The sequence below is a fragment of the Neoarius graeffei genome, chromosome 19, assembly GCF_027579695.1.
Source record: "Neoarius graeffei isolate fNeoGra1 chromosome 19, fNeoGra1.pri, whole genome shotgun sequence".
Taxonomy (NCBI): domain Eukaryota; kingdom Metazoa; phylum Chordata; class Actinopteri; order Siluriformes; family Ariidae; genus Neoarius; species Neoarius graeffei.
The window spans coordinates 69,395,464-69,414,568 of record NC_083587.1 but is presented as its reverse complement, the minus strand read 5'-3'; the positions used below and the strand labels follow the sequence as shown (position 1 = coordinate 69,414,568).

Here is a 19,105-nt window from a genome sequence, read left to right as displayed (position 1 = left end):
AAAACACTTTACTTACCGAGAGTTTTCATTTCCTTTAGATATTAACTTTCAAAAAACATTATATATAAATTCATTCATCCATTATCTGTAGCTGCTTTATCCTGTTCTACAGGGTCGCAGGCGAGCTGGATCCTATCCCAGCTGACTACGGGTGAAAGGCGGGGTTCACCCTGGACAAGTCGCCAGGTCATCACAGGGCTGACACATAGACACAGACAACCATTCACACTCACATTCACACCTACGCTCAATTTAGAGTCACCAGTTAACCTAACCTGCATGTCTTTGGACTGTGGGGGAAACCGGAGCACCCGGAGGAAACCCACACGGACACGGGGAGAACATGCAAACTCCACACAGAAAGGCCCCCCCTTGGCTCTGTGTGTGTGTGTGTGTGTGTGTGTGTGTGTGTGTGTGTGTGTTTGTGATATCACAGCGCCCTCATGTGACCTGATAAGGAATCCTCATAAAACTTTCAGGTTTAATTCACTTTCTAAACATTTGTGCAGTTTTAATGCAATAATTAATTATCTTTAACACTCATTTTTAACATTTTCTCTGAATGCTCACAAAACACTACTCAGGTATTTATCTTTTACTGGTTTTAATGGATATACAATCCCAATTCCAAAAATGTTGGGATGCAAAAATAGAATGTGATATTTTGCAAATCATGGAAACTCTATATTTCATTGAAAATAGTACAAAGACAACATATCAGATGTTGAAACTGAGAAATGTTATTGTTTTTTGAAAAATATATGCTCATTTTGAATTTGATATTTCAGAAAAGTTGGGACAGGGGCATGTTTACTGCCGTGTTGCATCACCTCTACTTTTAACAACACTTTGTAAACGTTTGGGAACTGAGGAGACCAACTGCTGTAGTTTTGAAAGAGTCCCATTCTCGCCTGATATACAATTTCAGTTGCTCAACAGTTCGGGGTCTCCTTTGTCATATTTTGCGCTTCATAATGCACCAAATGTTTTAAATGGGAAACAGATCTGGACTGCAGCAGGCCAGTTTAGCACCCGGACTCTTTTACTATGGAGCCATGCAACTTTAATATGTGCAGAAAGCAGTTTGGTGTTGTCTTGCTGAAAGAAGGAAGGCCTTCCCTGAAAAAGATTTTGTCTGGATGGCAGCATATTGCTCTGAAACGTGTTTATATAATTCAGCGTTAATGATGCCTTCCCAGATGTACAAGCTACCCATGTCATGTGCACTAACGCCCCCTCATACCATCACAGATGCTGAATGCTTTTGAGCTGTGCACTGATAACAGGCCGGATGGTCCCTCTCCTCTTTAGCCTGGAGGACGTGGGGTCCATGAGTTCTAAAAAGAATTTCTACTTTTGATTCGTCAGACCTTGGGACAGTTTTCCACTTTGCCTCAGTCCATCATAAAAGAGCTCAGGTCCAGAGAAGGGGGCGGGGTTTCTGGATATTGTTTATATCTGGTTTTAACTTGCATTTGTGGATGCAGTAATGAAGTGTGTTCACAGACGATGGTTTTCTGATGTGTTCCTGAGCCCGAACAGTGATTTCCACTACAGACGCATGTCTGCTTTTAATGCAGTGTCTCCTGAGGGCCTGAAGATCACAGGCATCCATGATTTACAAATCATCACATTCTGTTTTTATTGATTGTAGTGAAGCAAGAGAACAGTCACCTTATCCTGCCTTGAATCCAGGTCTATAGGATACCAAACCTGCACCCTGACCACAACACCAAAGAGCCAGTCTCGTTGGTATGGCAGTCAGAGCACATGCTCAGCTGCAGCGACAGGCACTCCATCACATTGATGTTTTACACAGTGTCCCAACTTTTTTGGAATTGGGGTTGTATGTAAATGCTTACATATAAATCTCATCCCATTATCTGTAGCCGCTTTATCCTGTTCTACAGGGTCGCAGGCGAGCTGGAGCCTATCCCAGCTGACTACGGGCGAAAGGCGGGGTTCACCCTGGACAAGTCGCCAGGTCATCACAGGGCTGACACATAGACACAGACAACCATTCACACTCACATTCACACCTACGCTCAATTTAGAGTCACCAGTTAACCTAACCTGCATGTCTTTGGACTGTGGGGGAAACTGGAGCACCCGGAGGAAACCCACGCGGACACAGGGAGAACATGCAAACTCCGCACAGAAAGGCCCTCGCCGGCCACGGGGCTCGAACCCAGGACCTTCTTGCCGTGAGGCGACAGCGCTAACCACTACACCACCGTGCCACCCTATATATAAATGTATATAAAATAATATATAAATACCTCCACAAGCCGACCAGCACGCTTATCCTTACTTTAGCTCAGTTTGCTAACTAATGAAATAATTTATATAAATAAGACTGGCAGCAGGGGCGTGGTCAAGCGTCGGTCTGTGACCAGAGGGCGGAGTCAGGGAAGGTAAGTGGCAGAATCACTGCACCTGATGTCAATTAACCTGTGTTTGTGTGTCTTCCCCAGTGACCGCGCCCTATATAAGGAGGGAGAGAGCGGCGGAAGGGAGCTCTCTCCCCAACCAGACAAACGATGTGTGTCTGAATGTCTGGGAGAGTGTGTCCACTGAAAATGCTACAAAGACTTTATTTAAACACTGTGTAACTGTAGATTATCCAGTTATGAGTTATAACTTTTTCCTTTTCATTTATTTACATCTTTAATGTCTTTATAGTGTGTAATGTGTGTTAATGGATGAATTGTGTTTATTTTTATAACCATCAGCTGTGATTTATTCATTGATGGCAGTGGAGCTATAATTATAAAGCCACACCCCCAGACTGGAAGCTCCGCCCTTTAACCCAGCAATGCTCTGACTCATAGAAAAACACTGATTGCGAAATTCCTGACAAAAACTGCACACACTCACACGCCAGATCTTCACCATTCCAACTTTTTCCACTTTATTAGAAACTTACAGGAAGAATTTTGAGGGATAAATGAAATATAAACTGCCAAAAAAAGCCTCGCTGAGTTTTTCAGCTCCTCCTCCAACACGCTTGGATTTCATTTCCTTTAATTCCTTTTATTTGTTTCCTGCTTTGTCAAACCAGACAAACAGGTTCACAGTTTACTGTACACACACACGCACGTGCGCGCGCACACACACACACACACACAGAGAGGAGGAGGAGGCCGTAATCTTTAGAGAAGTTTGTCGAGAGAAAGGAACAGAAGATTGTCCATAAAAGTGCAGATTTTAGAAAATAAAACTCAAACTTGGCCACTTTCTCATAAATGTAACACACTTTCTGGGTCTGTGATTGTTCGTGCACCAGACACATGTAAACAAGACACAGGAAAAATAGGATGTGCCCTTATATATATTTAAAAAAACAAACAAAAAAACCACAAACAAAAGCACATGCTTTCAGCGTGAGCCAGCACCACACAGTCGCAGGAAGTCAGAGAACCTGAGAGACGAGGTTAATGAGGAAAAAAGGAGTGCAGTAAAACGAGTCTGAGTGATCGGGGACACAGAGACCAGAAAAGAGTTTAAAAAGGTCAGCATGTGGTGTGCGAGCAGCGGCAGCACAGGTTCCTCAGGTTCCGGCTCTGTGACTCAATACAGGAGATTTTTACAGGAGAATCACCAGTACGGAGTGCGACTTTAATCCCAACACACCCACACACACATCCTCCATCTGATAAAAACACACAATGACAAGCTATGGAGTGAGAGAAACAAAACATCCAGCCAGAGCTCCAAATCAGCCGAGGAGGAGCCTCAGTCAGCTGGCCGGAGGACAGTCAGTGTTTAATCCAATACACACATCTCTCATTCCTGTCCAAAGGTCTTTAATCCACCGGTGTGCTTTCTAATCTCTAATGCAGACATGATTTGAACATCCTGATCTTTGGAGAAGGGTTCGGCTTTGTGTTCTCCAAATCCACAGTGTGATCTTTAATCCAGCTGTGCGGTCGCTAATCTGCGCTCTGTAAATCCCCTCCAGCCTTCTGTAATCTGCCAGGGGCTGAAAAACGTCTCTAGTCTTATTCTGAAGTGTTTAACCCGGCCGTGTGATTTATAAAGCAGACGTGTGGTCTCTAATCCAGACCTGCCATCTGTAACATGCGGCACTACAGCTGAGAGTTTAATCCAGCTGTGCATCTCACTAATACCTCCGTGTGGTGTTTAGTATGGCAGTGACCTCTTGAAACGACTCCGTCTGCAGTTTGTTTAGTCTTTAATCCAGACATCTGGTCTGTAATCAGTATTTTGATCAAACAAGGCAGCGTCGATCAAAATTCCAGCTGAAGCTTCTGTAGTCCAGCCGACACGTCTGTAGTCCAGCCGCGAGGCTCCATCAGGCGTCTGTCAGCACAGCAGCGGCTCTGCAGACCAGTCCATAGCCATTCCTGAAGAATACGCTGTCGAGAGAAAAACACCACTCAAAACACAAACAGAAAAGCCCTGCAGCTGCTGAGCTCCTCAACTGACATCACACCACCATTTTACTGTTTGAGCTCATCGTACGCTAACGTCATAATGTTCTCCATCTCAAATCTGCACTCAGTTTAGTGAATCTGTAACTGACGACCAAAATGGATTTCTCACATTACAGATACGAATCCAACTGATCAGGGCTCAAAGTATTCTGCTAAACATCTCGTTACTATGCATTGAGGGGTGGAGTCAGAGCAGAGGGGGTTAGGGGTTTTTTAAGTTTTTTTTTTTTTTTAACTAAAAGTGAGTCACAGGTACAAATGATCAGAACTCATAATTGTGGTAATTACAGTAATAATATCATGCAATAAAATATTCAGCATGTAGGGGAGCATGAAGAGACGGCGTTAATAATAATCCCGTTTACAGCGAGAGATGCGTTTCATCATTGCTCAGTGCGGGTGTTCAACATGGCGCCGTCCCTCACAGCCTGACATGTTAATGACCCACATGTCGTCGTCTCAGCCTCCTGTTTAAAGGGTTTCATTTCCATATGAACAAAGCGAACTGCTTTTCAGTGACCCTGTGTTTTCACACCTCACTGCATGACTCAAAACATTTCAACACACAAACCAGCTGAAATCTGAGCTCATCTCCACATTACAGCAGCAGCGAGCCGACACGGCCGTGTGGGGAACGAAGTGCTGAGAGCGGCGTTCCTAATGGCTGAAAAACAAGAACTACGTTCCTGAAGAAGACAAAAACGGAGGAGGAATCTGGTCCTGAGCCTCCGAGGCACTTCACTATTCTACAGAAGACGAGAAGAGAAACATCGCATGAGAGAAAGACGAGACTTTATACAGGACTGCACACGCTCAGAAAAACAGGGTCCTGACCTGGACCTTTCCTCGTCTCTGGGGTGGTACCCTTGTCTTTAGTACCTTTAATAACAGAGCTCCAGACTGAAGAGAACATTGTAAAGCACTGACCTGATTTTTTAACTTTTGTGACTGTATGGGCGTCGGTGTTCCACCACAGGGAACCAGAGCGCAGGTGCAGGGCAACGGATCTCAAACACCTGACCACCGGACAACGAAATGTGTAACTTTATTTCCATAAGACAGATGGGTTTTTATCCAGCACAACATGGGATTATTTCCCAACACTGCAGCAGCCCTCAGCATTAAGAACAGCAGCAGAGAGTCTCTGACAGGTGCAGATGAGTTTTATTCCTCTTGAACATGAGTATAGCATCGAACAACGAACACCAAACAACTAAAGAACACAAAACAATAATTAATGAAACCTGGTTGTAAACAAATGCACAGTTTTGCAGAGTAATGTGTACAGACTCTACTCGGAACGTTACACATCTCGCGCCACCCAACCGAGGGTCCAAACAAAGCTCTACACGTTCACCAAGCGTGCACCATTAGCTTCTGCACTCAAAGTCTTGGACTAAACCACAGTTCAAACAGTGCACAGAACACAAACAACACACACTCAGTAAACAACACACACACACACTTTACACTGTGCATGAACCACACATCAGGATGAGCTTTATAACACACCGCACTAAACTCTGATGGAGGGGAATATAAACACCACGGTGAGTATCTGGAGCAGAACTAATACAGCTTCCTGGGCTGACAGCTCCACCCACAACATGAATAATGAGTGACGGCTCCACCCACAACATGAATAATGAGCGACAGCTCCACCCACAACATGAATAATGAGTGACGGCTCCACCCACAACATGAATAATGAGTGACTGCTCTGGATGTCACACTCATCGGGAGCTCTGCTTTCAGCCAGTGAGTAAATATATAAATATATATTCTACATCTTTCACCTGGACATGTGGAAATAACGACCTTTAAAATGATTTAACATAAATAATTGGGCTTTATTTTTTTCGCACTCCGGTTTCCATCAAATCCTGAGCTCTGATTGGCTGGCGAGTGGGTCCATATCCTACGATACAGACCCCAGTTATGGACCTCTGGTGACTCGCTCGTTCACAACAACAACAAACATAATAGCATTTTTTTCAACATTTATCTTTTTTATAAGATTTATTTATATGATTATCAAAAATCTTATAAATTTTTGCCAGCATTTCTCAGGAGAATAGCATTAATTTTACAGCATGGATAGCGATAATGACAGTGTTCACAGCGAAAACGAGTTTTACTACCCTGAGGAAGAAGAAATAAAAGAAAACATTTCAGGAGAAAGCTAAAAACCTCTAACTGCTGCTAACGCTGAGCAAAAACATGGCTGAATCCTGAATGACTCAATTTTGTATAAATAGGGGACGACATAGGCAGCAAAATGTAGGTTTTTTCCTGCCATGGAAGTGCACTTGTATACTGAGGAGGAAGCCATTTGCATTACAGCCGTGAATGAGGATTCAAAATGGCGGCTCAGCTCCGTTTTCCCTTTCGGGCGCTCTCGTTTTCTGTTAGAATTTGGTAAAGAAAAAATAAATATTATTATTTACCAGCTTAAGGTCGGTCCGTATGGTGAAATACCGTGACCTCGGCCTTGAATGCTGACCTCAGCCCAGAGGGCCTCGCTCAGTACTTTCAAGACCTCGGTCACAGTATTTCACCATACGGACCTCCCAGCTGGTAAATAACATATATATTTACCTTTTAAAGTAAAAGGTCACAGATTCACTCCAGGTACACTTCCTGGTAAAAGATTCAAAGAAGTGTATAAAAGGTGTAGGATTCTGGGTTCCACCCTACAGACACGGTTAGTACCCTTTGTTCTGAGAGTGTACCCTCCTCTACATGCTCCCAGAACGTTCCACTGTAAACCGTAATGTCAAACAGAACCATTTAAGAACCCAAAACTATCCAGTGATTCCTTAAAGAACCATTTTTTTCTCAGAGTGGACACTTTTTTTTTGATCGAGAGTGATGAGTATGTCATGTCTCACCGGTTCGCCTGCTGTGTCCTCTGATCTTTCTCGCCAGTTCATCAGAGGGCGTCAAATCAGACACCAGCATCTCCGGTTCATCTTCAGAAGGACACACATATTAGGTCAAAGGTCATAAAGTGATGTCACAGGGTGAAGGTCATGACATGCGAGGGATTAAATATAACTTCATCACATTTCAACTGATCTCAGCTTCATATCACACACTTGAAATGTGAGGAGAGCAAAGCTGACGTCGAGACATGAAATTAATAAATGTCCCCGTGTTGGAACACAACCTCGGGTGAATGTGATGAGGTCATGTGACTAGAAAGTGAGGTCATGGGTTAAAGGATGAGCTACAACTTCATTACACTGAAACCTTATGATTTAGAAATATGACATCATGGTGGTTGAAAGGTACATTGTGATATCACATGGTATTGACTTTGGTAGGGACCTCATGTAATGGAGCTGAAATGTGATGTAACATTTTGACCACACCCACTCACCAGTGCTGAAGGTAAAGGTCATGGTTTCATTGCCGCTGTCCGGCAGCGTCCCATCCCTCCTCCCGTTCGGCTGCAGCAGTGCATCCTGGGATTTGTAGTCTTTGCTTTTATAGCCTTTGGAAGTCTGAGACTTGTACTTGCGTGTGCTGATGCGGATGACGCCGTGTACGAGCCGGCACTCGGCCTCCTGCTCCTCCAGGTTGTAGTCCTGCGCGATGCTGTTGATCAGGTCACTGATTTCGTTCGTCTTGCGTGAGAATGACAGGTCTGACGTGCACTTGGCCAGCTGCTCAATCTGGTGCAGTTTATAAAGCTCCAGAAGCTTCTTGGTGATTAGCGAGTCGATATCGGTGCCCCCGTCATCCACGTCATCCACGTCCAGGTCCTCTCTGGAGTAAATGCTAGTGTTGCTAATGGGCCTTTGACTCTCACCCTTTGCTGTGGATCTGTTGCGTCGAGCTGGAGCATCTGAATTTGGCGAGTACACTACCTTCTTTCCCGCCAAATAGACATCTCCATAACGGAAACTTCCAGAACTGGGCAGATGAGTTGTCTTGGGCTCGGATTTGGGTTCGGGTCGCCGCGGTTCAGGCTCGGATTTGGGTGGCGGGTCGGTGGAACTCTCATTAGGGGGGACGCAGGGCTGCTGGCGGCTGTAAAAGCCACAGGTGAGGATGCAGCAGATCAGAGTTCGGCAATCTGACCAGGAACACGAGCCGCACTGAGCGCTCGGGATCAATCCGTTATCACAGCTCCGAGCAGCGCCACGGGACGGCTGAGTGTCGATGACGATGGTGCGTGGCGGATCAGTGCAGTGATCACGGTGTGAATCCTTATCTCGGAATGAGTGCTGATTGCTGGTGGAATAATTCCGGCATGAATCCTGGGACAGTTTGCGATCTGGACTTGAGGCGTGGTTGTGATATAGATCCTGATCATCACAGAACCAAAATTGATTGGCTGTGTAGTGATTCTGTAACAAATCCTGATTTGTTTTGTGATTCTCCCGGTATGAATTGTGATTGGTTGTGTGATTGTCTCGATATGAACTCATTTGGGTTTTAGCGACGTGTGGAGGACCGTGGGGCAGCCGTGGGTCGATGAGCCGGGGTAAATCAGTGGAGTAATCTTGGTACAAGTCCTGATTCATGTTGTGTTGATTCCTGTAGGACTCCTGCTTGGCGATGTGATGACCTCGGTATGAATCCTGGTTGCTCAAGCTGCACTGGCTCGGCCTGTAACACTCGGACCTGCAGCGTCCCGACCCGTGGGTGTGTGGGCGGGACTTTTGTTTGGTCCCAGTGCTGTGTCCAGGCATGGCAACTTCAGTCAGGACCTGGCAGGAGTCTCACACACACACACACACACACACACACACACACACACACTTTATTTTCTGTTTTCTTGATTTTCTTTGTATTCTTTTTTAACATTCTGCTTTCATTCTTAAGGTTATAGCATGCGGTTCTGATTTCCTTCTGCTTGTCTCTGAAAGTCAGAGAAAGAGCATTTGGCACCAAATATACAAATTAAACAAGAACTTTATTTTCATCTGAAGCTACTCTAACGTACAGACTCCACTTTCAGACTTTAGGCCACGCCCCCGACCCCAGTCTCATACTGGTGTGGAAGAAGAAAGGGATTTTCACTGAGACTTGTTTAATGTCTAATCACCTTTAATCAGTATTTATCAACAACTATGTGTTATACAGACAGAGAAAGTACATCAACGAGCCTGTCCAAGACACTGATCACCTCTGCAAAGCCACACACACACACACATAATATTGTATATTTGATGTTTATAAAGAAAACAGATTTAAAGGTGACTTTGACTGCATCCTTGTGGCCAGTGTGTGTGTGTGTGTGTGTGTGTGTGTGTGTGTGTGTGTGTGCGCGCGCGCGTCTCACCGTTGTATAAAATCAGACTAAACACACTTCACAGATAAAATCTCATGTTGTGGTGCAGTGATTTCATATGCATTCTCCAAGAAATAATAAATCCTCTGTATGATGCGCTTAACGAGTCACGATGATCGTGAAACACTTCGCTTACGTACTGCACCCTTCTACAACATCTGTACTGCAACAGAGATAAACAAACAGGACAAGGTGCTGCTGAGTTCTGGATTCTGATTGGTCAAAAGGTGTTGATTAATTCTCTCTAACAGCAGCTCTGACAGTAGTGCAGGTTTATATTAATGCTCTCGTTCTAATATGGTATGGTTTCTATAGTAACATATTCACAGGGGTGTGTCCAGCAGATGCTCCACTGATGAGAAACAGATTAAAAGGACGTTTGTAATCATTGACATTTGGTATCCAAAGAGAATTTTCTAAGTTCTTAATATATGTTAATAAATAGTGAAGGCTACAATCAGGGGGTGGAGCCTTTTCTTACAAAGCCCCACAGTCGTTCACCCTGGGACATAAAGCAGCAGCCACTCCACCGTCAACAAACCCAAGGGGGAGGGGGGAGACAGCATCCATACGTCCCAGTTTACCAAAACACACACTGTCTGAGGATCCTCCAGATCTACTCCTTTACCTCATAACATTTTTAAACAAAAGCCTTGACTAAACAGATATGTTTTCAGCCGAGACTTAAACAGCGAGACTGTGTCTGATTTCCGAACACTACTTGGAAGGCTGTTCCATTTGCTCCTTTCACATATCCCACAATCCACTGTATGGTTGGGAACTTCTGGTGGCCACGCCCAGGCTGCTGATAACAGTACAAAAACTAATACTGGGCTATATAATCAGTTTCAATGTTCAAATATTAGATTTTCAAATATTATTACAGGTTTACATGGTCTCACAGATTTTTTCAAGATTAATACCATTCAAAATGATTGCACATTTACAATTTGGTCATCAGTGTAAATGTACACTGTTAATGTTGTTGGCCAGAGTTATAGTGCTGAGGAGTTGGAACATGCATTTCGTGTAAACAGTGCAGAGAGTGAAAGTGAAAGGGCTGTAAGGGCAATAATATAAAGATGACTGATTAAAAGGTTTCTGTGCTGATGAAAAATACCACGGAACCACTAACTAGACAATTAAAAGCAATCTAATAACATCACATTTCAGCTTACAGCTGATATTTGAACATCGAAACTGATGACAAATTTAGACTGATGACCAAATTGTAAATGTGCAATCATTTTGAATGGTATTAGTCTTGAAAAAAATCTGAGAGACCATGTAAACCTGTAATATTATTTGAACATCTAATATTTGAACATTGATTATATAGCCCAGTATTGTTTTTTGTACTGTTATCAGCAGCCTGGGCGTGGCCACCAGAAGTTCCCAACCATACAGTGGATTGTGGGATATGTGAAAGGAGCAAATGGAACAGCCTTCCAAGTAGTGTTCGGAAATCAGACACAGTCTTGCTGTTTAAGTCTCGGCTGAAAACATATCTGTTTAGTCAAGCCTTTTGTTAAGTGTTTATGAGGTAAAGGTGTAGATCTGGAGGATCCTCAGACAGAGTGTTTTGGTAAACTGGGATGTATGGATGCTGTCACCCCCCCCATTCAGGTTTGTTGACGGTGTAGTGGCTGCTGCTTTATGTCCCAGAGCTCCCTCATGACTGCGTTACCTTCTGGCTCTCCCTTTTAGTTATGATGTCAGAGTTAGTCTCGCTGGAGTCCCTGCTTGCATTCAGCATACAATGGACAGGTCAAGATCATACCTAATAATCACAGATTGAGACTCTCTCCCTCTCGTTACATGTCATTCCTGAGACACCAGTGATGCTGACCCTCTTCTGCTCCTCAGACCTAGCTGATCCATCCTGATGCCCTATTTCTGGCTGGAGTCTCATCCCATCGCTCCTGTGGAGGACGGCCCCCATATGGACAGTCTACAGACACACTTAGAAGATGCTCTGGACTATTACAGTTTTGTGCTGATGGTTTTGGACGACAATCAACATGATAACTTTAGGACTGCAGTTGTCATGAACAGTTTTACACTGAAGTCTCCATCAGTTCAACAAAACAGACTTCCTGCTCAACTATAATGAATTTTCTGGTGGCACAGTTGTACTTTGTGACTCTATTTATTGTTTACTGATAAATGATAAAGTGTTAACTGAGTGTAATATCGCTCGTCTCTCCGTGCGCGTGATCATCATGTTCATTAGCAGGTGAACTGCACCGAGTCTGTGATACATGATTTAATATCACAGTAAAGTCACGTAAAGATCCTGCTGATGGTTTAATGGCACTTTAACAAATAGTGTGTGTCATTATGTGGACTGTGTATACAGCACTGTGGTGTGTGTATATCCTGTATTGTGTATCATGGTGTGTGTGTGTATATCCTGTATTGTGTGTCCAGGTGTGTGTGTGTGTGTCCAGGTGTGTGTGTGTGTGTATATCCTGTATTGTGTGTCCAGGTGTGTGTGTGTGTGTATATCCTGTATTGTGTGTCCAGGTGTGTGTGTGTGTGTGTGTGTGTGTGTATATCCTGTATTGTGTGTCCAGGTGTGTGTGTGTATATCCTGTATCGTGTATCATGGTGTGTGTGTGTGTGTATATCCTGTATTGTGTGTCCAGGTGTGTGTGTGTGTGTATATCCTGTATTGTGTGTCCAGGTGTGTGTGTGTGTGTGTGTGTGTGTGTGTCCAGGTGTGTGTGTGTGTGTATATCCTGTATTGTGTGTCCAGGTGTGTGTGTGTGTGTGTGTGTGTATATCCTGTATTGTGTGTCCAGGTGTGTGTGTGTGTGTATATCCTGTATCGTGTATCATGGTGTGTGTGTGTGTATATCCTGTATTGTGTGTCCAGGTGTGTGTGTGTGTGTGTGTGTGTATATCCTGTATTGTGTGTCCAGGTGTGTGTGTGTGTGTGTGTGTGTATATCCTGTATTGTGTGTCCAGGTGTGTGTGTGTGTGTGTGTGTGTATATCCTGTATTGTGTGTCCAGGTGTGTGTGTGTGTCCAGGTGTGTGTGTGTGTGTGTATATCCTGTATTGTGTGTCCAGGTGTGTGTGTGTGTATATCCTGTATTGTGTATCATGGTGTGTGTGTGTATATCCTGTATTGTGTATCATGGTGTGTGTGTGTGTGTGTGTGTATATCCTGTATTGTGTATCATGGTGTGTGTGTGTATATCCTGTATTGTGTATCATGGTGTGTGTGTGTATATCCTGTATTGTGTATCATGGTGTGTGTGTGTATATCCTGTATTGTGTATCATGGTGTGTGTGTGTATATCCTGTATTGTGTATCATGGTGTGTGTGTGTATATCCTGTATTGTGTATCATGGTGTGTGTGTGTGTGTGTGTGTGTATATCCTGTATTGTGTGTCCAGGTGTGTGTGTGTGTGTGTGTGTGTGTATATCCTGTATTGTGTATCATGGTGTGTGTGTATATCCTGTATTGTGTGTCCAGGTGTGTGTGTGTATATCCTGTATTGTGTATCATGGTGTGTGTGTATATCCTGTATTGTGTATCATGGTGTGTGTGTGTATATCCTGTATTGTGTATCATGGTGTGTGTGTATATCCTGTATTGTGTATCATGGTGTGTGTGTGTATATCCTGTATTGTGTGTCCAGGTGTGTGTGTGTATATCCTGTATTGTGTATCATGGTGTATGTGTGTATATCCTGTATTGTGTGTCCAGGTGTGTGTGTGTATATCCTGTATTGTGTATCATGGTGTGTGTGTATATCCTGTATTGTGTGTCCAGGTGTGTGTGTGTATATCCTGTATTGTGTATCATGGTGTGTGTGTATATCCTGTATTGTGTATCATGGTGTGTGTGTGTATATCCTGTATTGTGTATCATGGTGTGTGTGTATATCCTGTATTGTGTATCATGGTGTGTGTGTGTATATCCTGTATTGTGTGTCCAGGTGTGTGTGTGTATATCCTGTATTGTGTATCATGGTGTATGTGTGTGTGTGTGTGTGTGTATATCCTGTATTGTGTATCATGGTGTGTGTGTGTGTGTGTATATCCTGTATTGTGTGTCCAGGTGTGTGTGTGTGTGTGTATATCCTGTATTGTGTATCATGATGTGTGTGTCTATCCTGTATTGTGTGTCCAGGTGTGTTCTGGAGCTTCACTGCCACTTGAGTGTGTGCTGTCGCTGTACAGGTGACCCGAGTGTGAGGCTCCGCCCCTCTGACACTTTACAAGCGGTTTATAAATAAAAGTAGAGCAGTTTAACCCCCCTCCCCCCCCCCCGACACTGTGGCCCCCGACCACAAGCTGTTCATCATGAGTTAGAACACCACATAACCGGCTGCGGTAGGAGCAGTGTGTACCGAGTTTTACACACACACACACACCTCGCGCAGTTCACCAACAAACTCCCACTTCAGTCTGTCCTTTAAAGTTCCCTCTGATTCCCGGAGTTATAAATCCACGCAGTCCTGCTTTAAACCGAATAAACTGTGTGTGTGTGTGTAAACTCACCTCAGACTCGGCAGCAGCTCCGGTGTTGTTCTGAGCTTCACGCTCGCGGCGATTCCGATGGCGGAAGTGTGTTTTCTGACTAAAGCGATTTATTTTTCTTCCCTAAACACACCTTCCCTCCGCCTTTCTTATCATTAACACTCAATAAATCCGCGGACTCTCACTCCTCTCACTCCTCCCGGCTGTCGCTGGCGGTCTGAAGCGGGCTGTTTCTGACTCTGACCCCGAGTTTACCTGAGCCACAGGTAGGGAGCGCGCGCAGCGTTCACGCGCACTGAGGAGCTCACGCGGGTGCCGAATCAAAGCTGATGTTCTCCGTGTCTCACCTTACACTCATACCTCACTGCCTCACCTCACCCTCATACCGCACTGTCTCACCTCACTGTCTCACCTCACACTCATACCTCACTGTCTCACCTCACTGTCTCACCTCACACTCATATCTCACCATCTCACATCACACTCGTACTTCACGACCTCACCTCACTGTCCCACCTCACACTCATACCTCACTGTCTCACCTCACACTCATACCTCACTGTCTCACCTCACTGTCTGACCTCACACTCATACCTCACTGTCTCACCTCACTGTCCCACCTCACATTCATACCTCACTGTCTCACCTCACACTCATACCTCACTGTCTCACCTCACTGTCTCACCTGACACTCATACCTCACACTCATACCTCACTGTCTCACCTCACTGTCCCACCTCACATTCATACCGCACTGTCTCACATCACACTCATACCTCACTGTCTCACCTCACCTCACACTCATACCTCACTGTCTCACCTCACCTCACACTCATACCGCACTGTCTCACCTCACACTCATACCTCACTGTCTCACCTCACTGTCTCACCTCACACTCATACCTCACACTCATACCTCACTGTCTCACCTCACTGTCTCACCTCACACTCATACCTCACACTCATACCTCACTGTCTCACCTCACTGTCTCACCTCACACTCATACCTCACTGTCTCACCTCACTGTCTCACCTCACACTCATATCTCACCATCTCACATCACACTCGTACTTCACGGCCTCACCTCACTGTCCCACCTCACATTCATACCTCACTGTCTCACCTCACACTCATACCTCACTGTCTCACCTCACACTCATACCTCACTGTCTCACCTCACACTCATACCTCACACTCATACCTCACACTCATACCTCACTGTCTCACCTCACTGTCCCACCTCACATTCATACCTCACTGTCTCACCTCACACTCATACCTCACTGTCTCACCTCACTGTCTCACCTGACACTCATACCTCACACTCATACCTCACTGTCTCACCTCACTGTCCCACCTCACATTCATACCGCACTGTCTCACATCACACTCATACCTCACTGTCTCACCTCACCTCACACTCATACCTCACTGTCTCACCTCACCTCACACTCATACCGCACTGTCTCACCTCACACTCATACCTCACTGTCTCACCTCACTGTCTCACCTCACACTCATACCTCACACTCATACCTCACTGTCTCACCTCACTGTCTCACCTCACACTCATACCTCACACTCATACCTCACTGTCTCACCTCACTGTCTCACCTCACACTCATACCTCTCTGTCTCACCTCACTGTCTCACCTCACACTCATATCTCACCATCTCACATCACACTCGTACTTCACGGCCTCACCTCACTGTCCCACCTCACATTCATACCTCACTGTCTCACCTCACACTCATACCTCACTGTCTCACCTCACACTCATACCTCACTGTCTCACCTCACTGTCTCACCTCACACTCATACCTCACACTCATACCTCACTGTCTCACCTCACTGTCCCACCTCACATTCATACCTCACTGTCTCACCTCACACTCATACCTCACTGTCTCACCTCACTGTCTCACCTGACACTCATACCTCACACTCATACCTCACTGTCTCACCTCACTGTCCCACCTCACATTCATACCGCACTGTCTCACATCACACTCATACCTCACTGTCTCACCTCACCTCACACTCATACCTCACTGTCTCACCTCACCTCACACTCATACCGCACTGTCTCACCTCACACTCATACCTCACTGTCTCACCTCACTGTCTCACCTCACAGTCATACCTCACACTCATACCTCACTGTCTCACCTCACTGTCTCACCTCACACTCATACCTCACACTCATACCTCACTGTCTCACCTCACTGTCTCACCTCACACTCATATCTCACCATCTCACATCACACTCATACCTCACTGTCTCACCTCACTGTCCCACCTCACATTCATACCTCACTGTCTCACCTCACACTCTTACCTCACTGTCTCACCTCACACTCATTACTCATTGTCTCACCTCACACTCATACCTCACTGTCTCACCTTACACTGTCTCACTTCATACTCATGTCTCACTGTCTCACCTCACACTTATACCTCACTGTCTCACCTCACACTGTCTCACCTCACACTAATACCTCACTGTCTCACATTGCGCTCTCTCAGCTCACACTCGTACCTCACTGTCTCACCTGACTGTCTCACCTCACACTCATACCTCACACTCATACCTAACACTCATACCTCACTGTCTCACCTCAGGTCACACTCATACCTCAGTGTCTCACCTCACACTCATACCTCACTGTCTCACCTCACACTCATACCTCACTGTCTCACCTCACTGTCTCACCTCACACTCATACCTCAGACTCATACCTCACTGTCTCACCTCACACTCATACCTCACTGTCTCACCTCACTGTCTCACCTCACACTCTTACCTCACTGTCTCACCTCACAGTCATACCTCACTGTCTCACCTCACACTCATACCTCACTGTCTCACCTCACACTCATACCTCACTGTCTCACCTCACACTCATACCTCACTGTCTCACCTCACACTCATACCTCACTGTCTCACCTCACTGTCTCACCTCACACTCATACGTCATTGTCTCACCTCACACTCATACCTCATTGTCTCACCTCACACTCATACCTCACTGTCTCACCTCACTGTCCCACCTCACATTCATACCTCACTGTCTCACCTCACACTCATACCTCACTGTCTCACCTCACACACTTGCCTCACTGTCTCACCTCACACTCATACCTCACTGTCTCACCTTACACTGTCTCACCTCACACTCCATACTTCACTGTCTCACCTTACACTGTCTCACCTCACACTCCATACTTCACTGTTTCACCTTCCACTGTCACACCTCACACTCATACCTCACTGTCTCACCTCACACACTTGCCTCACTGTCTCACCTCACACTCATACCTCACTGTCTCACCTTACACTGTCTCACCTCACACTCCATACTTCACTGTTTCACCTTCCACTGTCACACCTCACACTCATACCTCACTGTCTCACTTTACACTGTCTCACCTCACACTCATACCTCACTGTCTCACCTCACACTCTCACTTCACACTCATACCTCACTGTCTCACCTCACACTCATACCTCACTGTCTCACATTGCACTCTCTCACCTCACACTCATACCTCACTGTCTCACATTGCACTCTCTCACCTCACACTCATACCTCACTGTCTCACATTGCACTCTCTCACCTCACACTCATACCTCACTGTCTCACATTGCACTCTCTCACCTCACACTCATATCTCACTGTCTCACCTCACACTCATACCTCACTGTCTCACATTGCACTCTCTCACCTCACACTCATACCTCACTGTCTCACCTCACACTCTCACATCACACTCATACCTCACTGTCTCACCTCACACTCATACCTCACTGTCTCACATTGCACTCTCTCACCTCACACTCATACCTCACTGTCTCACCTCACACTCTCACATCACACTCGTACCTCACTGTCTCACCTCACACTGTCTCACATCACACTCATACCTCACTTCATCACCTCACACTGTCTCACATCATAATCATAACTCACTTCATCACCTCATACTGTCTCACCTCACACTCATACCTCACTGTCTCACCTCACTGTCTCACCTCACACTCATACCTCACCATCTCGCATCACACTCATACCTCACTGTCTCACCTCACTGTCCCACCTCACACTCTTACCTCACTGTCTCACCTCACACTCATTCCTCACTGTCTCACCTCACATGCTTACCTCACTGTCTCACCTCACAGTCATACCTCACTGTCTCACCTCACACTCATACCTCACTGTCTCACCTCACACGCTTACCTCACTGTCTCACCTCACATTCATACCTCACTGTCTCACCTCACACTCTCACATCACACTCGTACCTCACTGTCTCACCTCACACTCTCACCTCACACTCATACCTCACTGTCTCACCTCACACTCTCACATCACACACGTACCTCACTGTCTCACCTCACACTCTCACCTCACACTCATACCTCACTGTCTCACCTCACACTCTCACATCACACTCGTACCTCACTGTCTCACCTCACACTGTCTCACATCACACTCATACCTCACTTCATCACCTCACACTGTCTCACATCACAATCATAACTCACTTCATCACCTCATACTGTCTCACCTCACACTCATACCTCACACTCATACCACACTGTCTCACCTCACACTCTTACCTTACTGTCTCACCTCACACTCATACCTCACTGTCTCACCTCACACTCATATCTCACTCTCACCTCACACTCATACCTCACTGTCTCACCTTACACTCTCACCTCACACTCATACCTCACTGTCTCACTTTACACTGTCTCACCTCACACACATAGCTCACTGTCTCACCTCACACTCTCACTTCACACTCATACCTCACTGTCTCACCTCACACTCATACCTCAC

At 45.5% G+C, this 19,105-nt stretch overlaps 1 protein-coding gene across 2 annotated transcripts; it reads right to left on the bottom strand.

Moving 5' to 3' along the window:
* Window positions 1-2,887: 2,887 nt before the first annotated feature.
* On the bottom strand, window positions 2,888-14,621 carry kdf1a (keratinocyte differentiation factor 1a). 2 transcript variants are annotated; one of them, XM_060900539.1, is made up of 4 exons: window positions 14,275-14,621; window positions 7,840-9,175; window positions 7,349-7,429; window positions 2,888-4,379 (listed from the first exon to the last, which is right to left on the bottom strand). In XM_060900539.1, the coding sequence occupies exons 2-4, from the start codon at window positions 9,155-9,157 to the stop codon at window positions 4,327-4,329; spliced, it is 1,452 nt and encodes a 483-aa protein (XP_060756522.1). In that variant the 5' UTR covers window positions 9,158-9,175; window positions 14,275-14,621; the 3' UTR covers window positions 2,888-4,326. The 2 variants fall into 2 exon arrangements, with proteins under 2 accessions (XP_060756522.1, XP_060756521.1); XM_060900538.1 differs by having other exon boundaries at window positions 7,840-9,186; window positions 14,275-14,620.
* Between the last annotated feature and the right edge of the window lie 4,484 nt (window positions 14,622-19,105).

Bases quoted from the DNA above. Each gene is read 5' to 3' on its own strand.
- kdf1a (XM_060900539.1), bottom strand. From the start codon at position 9,157: ATGCCTGGACACAGCACTGGGACCAAACAAAAGTCCCGCCCACACACC. The intron at 7,430-7,839 runs GTGAGTGGGTGT...GTCCTTCTGAAG, and splicing joins GACCTTTACCTTCAGCACTG to ATGAACCGGAGATGCTGGTG. The intron at 4,380-7,348 runs GTGAGACATGAC...TTCTCTCGACAG, and splicing joins AGGACACAGCAGGCGAACCG to CGTATTCTTCAGGAATGGCT.